The 3,344-nt window shown below is 34.2% G+C and overlaps 1 protein-coding gene across 1 annotated transcript in view; it reads left to right on the top strand.

Moving 5' to 3' along the window:
• The first annotated feature begins 1,432 nt into the window (after nucleotides 1-1,432).
• Nucleotides 1,433-3,344, top strand: part of LOC106883908 (cyclic nucleotide-gated channel cone photoreceptor subunit alpha) — a 6,835-nt gene continuing 4,923 nt past the window's right edge. Inside the window, exons 1-2 of the mRNA XM_052976620.1 lie at nucleotides 1,433-1,578; nucleotides 2,957-3,168. Of these exons, the coding sequence (XP_052832580.1) occupies nucleotides 1,433-1,578; nucleotides 2,957-3,168 (358 nt within the window). The remainder of the gene's footprint in view (nucleotides 1,579-2,956; nucleotides 3,169-3,344) is intronic.

Below are 3,344 nucleotides of genomic sequence, written 5' to 3'. Positions count from 1 at the left end.
ATATATATATATATATATACCTCAAATAATCTTATCTCTGTCGGCTTTTGGGAGACTTTTACTCAACTCATCATATGAGAACTACAAGAGAACAAAGCAACTTTGCAAATTGGTTGCGTCTACTTGGAAATAGAACCACTCCAATTCTACAGGGATAAGAACCAGATGATGTCGAAGTACCATCCTTTTCACGGAGGTTCTTTAATGAATTACATTTTTATTGACGCATCTGAGGAAGAGAGGCGATCACGTGTAATACTTTCCCCTTAAGTATTCTGATTGTCTGAAATGAGATTTTCAAATTGCTATCAGAAAATGTCCAAACGTACTTTAGTATAAATTAAATTGTTACTGATAATCAGGCTGTTAATGAACACTACGCTATAGAACTACTTAATTCATTTACTCTATCGTAATTGCATTGGAGATTTGTTAACAAGTAAAGCTTTGGCAGATAGGCGAGCGTTGGTACCTAAAAATCAGACAGTTAGCAATTGAAATTTGCTTTTTCTATAGACAGACCTGTTTCCTGTTATATTAACTTATTGAATGACAATTAAAACAAAACGGAATCAAACATTTAATAAGATAGGGATTTACGTGTTTCAACTAGTATCTGGTCATGGAAAATTATATGTTGTAGTCGTCAGGGCTAGGAAGTTAACTAATATTGATGTTGGAGCAGTTAATACCAATTGGCAAGGAAAACAAAGAAGAAAATCTATTACTAAAAACAGTGCGTATGAGGGAGCATTCAAATTAATGGTATATATTCATAATAATGATAATTAATTGTACAATGATTCAATCAATACAATGTTATAATAATTGGATTGATATTTCATTGTTATGCTTATAATGTTATTAATTATTGATTCTTATCGATGTGTTTTGTTTCATTGATTTCTTTCTTTGCAAATGATAGTTATTATATAAATTGCATACCAATGTTAATTTAAATGTAAATAAAAGAAAATATCTATTTAAAAAAAAAATATTTTTTTCTTCTCATCTATCCACCCACAGGTCATAAATTACTTCAACGAAATTATGTGTGTTTGTACAAATATATGCCATAGTAATTATTGTTTTAGTCGTCAACAACCGTGGTATTTCCATGGGTCCAGCATATTAAGATTTGTTAAATCGCTTGCAGCAGAGTTGCACGGTATCAGAAGAATACCATAACAGATTATGTCTCCGATTTCGTTCCATATCTAAGATGGTTTAAAGTGTTTTGCTACATACATTATTCTTTCAATATTCTTTCAACACATTTTCTATACTTTGAAAAAATAGCATTGTCACAATGGAAAGGCGAAGAGAAATAAATTAATGTTTTATTATAGGCAATTGTATATAGCTCTTTTTAGATTGCGTTCACTACTTAGTGTAAAGATAAAAAGAATAGATAACAACTTTCATGTTAGAAATGGCCACAATAAATACTATTTTCAAAGATGTGCTCTCCTACAATGGCACCTTAAATACTAAATATGCAGACTTTACATCATCCAAACAATCAAATGTTTCGGGAAAATGCATTTTCTATAGTAATTTTGTATTTCGTGGTTTTCTGTAAACTGCCAACAATCTTATTTTTGCTAAACAGCCGTGGAATTTCCACAGCTGCTGCTAGTATGTATTATTATTACTATTATTATTATAACAAAATTCAAATGGAGTAAAAGTGAATGTAACAATGCACTGCTACACACTTTGTACTAAAAAGGTTAATAGAACGTGAATTCTCAGTGACTACAATGACTCTGCTACGATATATAAATGTAAAAATGAAATTTAAAAATCTATTTATCTATAACCGTATTGTCTTTGAAATTAAAGAAAATTTCTGACGAATATTAGAATTTCTTGATAAAATAATTTCTTCAATTTATCCAGTCAACCATCTTCTCCTTCCACTATTCCTGGGGGGGGGGGGTTGTTGGAGTAGAGTCCTCATGCACCTTCTCCACGTGGTCTTATCAGAAACAACCGTTATTATACTTTCCAGTTTGGATTCCCAGAGCTCAGCAAACCGGAGCTAATTATCCCAGGTCGGGTAAAAATGAAATTCTTAGGGGTAATGAGGATTCGTTAAACATAAGTAAAATTATATTTTGAAAAAAAAATGTGTTCCTTGTTATCTATAGTTTTCGTCTTTTTTTTTCGAATTAGGGGATAACGTCGGCTTAAATAATATATTTGCGGGTAATTGGTGAAAAAAAGTTTCCCGACTTCTAATCTACACCCAGGTCTTCTGGCTAGCTCACCTTGAAGAATCCGAATTCCCGGGACGTCCACATTATTTCTTAACCCAGAATGCTTAAATTTCTGAATATTACTTTTAATTTTTTACAGATGATTGAATATAGGTTAAAATGAAAAAAATAATTATTAAAACTCATTTACTTCAAGTAGAAAGGGAAATACTCTGTGACCTATAAATAGGACACTGGGACAATGTGATATAGCTTATTTAATGTTCTCATTTAGTGTCCTATTTATAGGACAGTGGGACTTAATGGGTTACGGTAAATTCCTCGTTTTTGTTGACTAGTCTAAGACCAACTCTTATCTAGCTAACTTATCATGAAAGACGTTCCGGTTGTGATCATCCCATGCAAGCGTTTCTTTCGATATGGTAAGATGTGATCCGGCTGCTATTTCTAGCAGACTGAACAAATGTTTAGCGATTCTCTTCTTGGTCAGCACAGTTAGAACACGTTTGCCCATAAGTCAGCTGAATCAAACCTGAAAAAAATACCGGAGATAACAATTAATCATTAATCAACAAGAACTGCAATTCACATCTGGAACGTGTTGACAGGTTTAACAGTAACTGCAACAACAATTAATTCATGATTTAATTAACAAAAACTATAAATGAGTGTGTCAACTGAAACATATTTTTGTATTAATGTCGACGTTTCTGTTTTTGTTGTTGTTGTTGCAGGTATTGGCATGGCATCGTTGTAGATCCTTCGGGGAACTTCTACTACAGGTGGCTGGCTGTGACGTCAGTGGCCGTCGTCTATAACATCCTTCTTATCGTGGCTCGCTCGGCATTCGGAGAACTCCAACGGAAGTACGTCGCCTTATGGATTACATTGGATTACCTCAGTGACCTGGTCTATCTTATAGACATGGGTGTGAGATTAAAGACAGGTGAGTTAATTGATGGTAGTGGTGGTGGCGGTATGGTGGTGGTGGCAACTCACCGTAGAGACGCGAGCATGAAATCAAAGACAGGTGAGCTGCGTGGTGGTGGTGGTGGTGGTGGTGGTGATGTATGTTTAGTGGTGATGGTAGTGCGGTTTTGTAGTGGTGGTGGTGGTGGTGGT

Source organism: Octopus bimaculoides, chromosome 25, assembly GCF_001194135.2.
Source record: "Octopus bimaculoides isolate UCB-OBI-ISO-001 chromosome 25, ASM119413v2, whole genome shotgun sequence".
Taxonomy (NCBI): domain Eukaryota; kingdom Metazoa; phylum Mollusca; class Cephalopoda; order Octopoda; family Octopodidae; genus Octopus; species Octopus bimaculoides.
The sequence above is the reverse complement of the archived record's forward strand: the minus strand, read 5'-3'. Positions and strand labels throughout refer to the sequence as shown.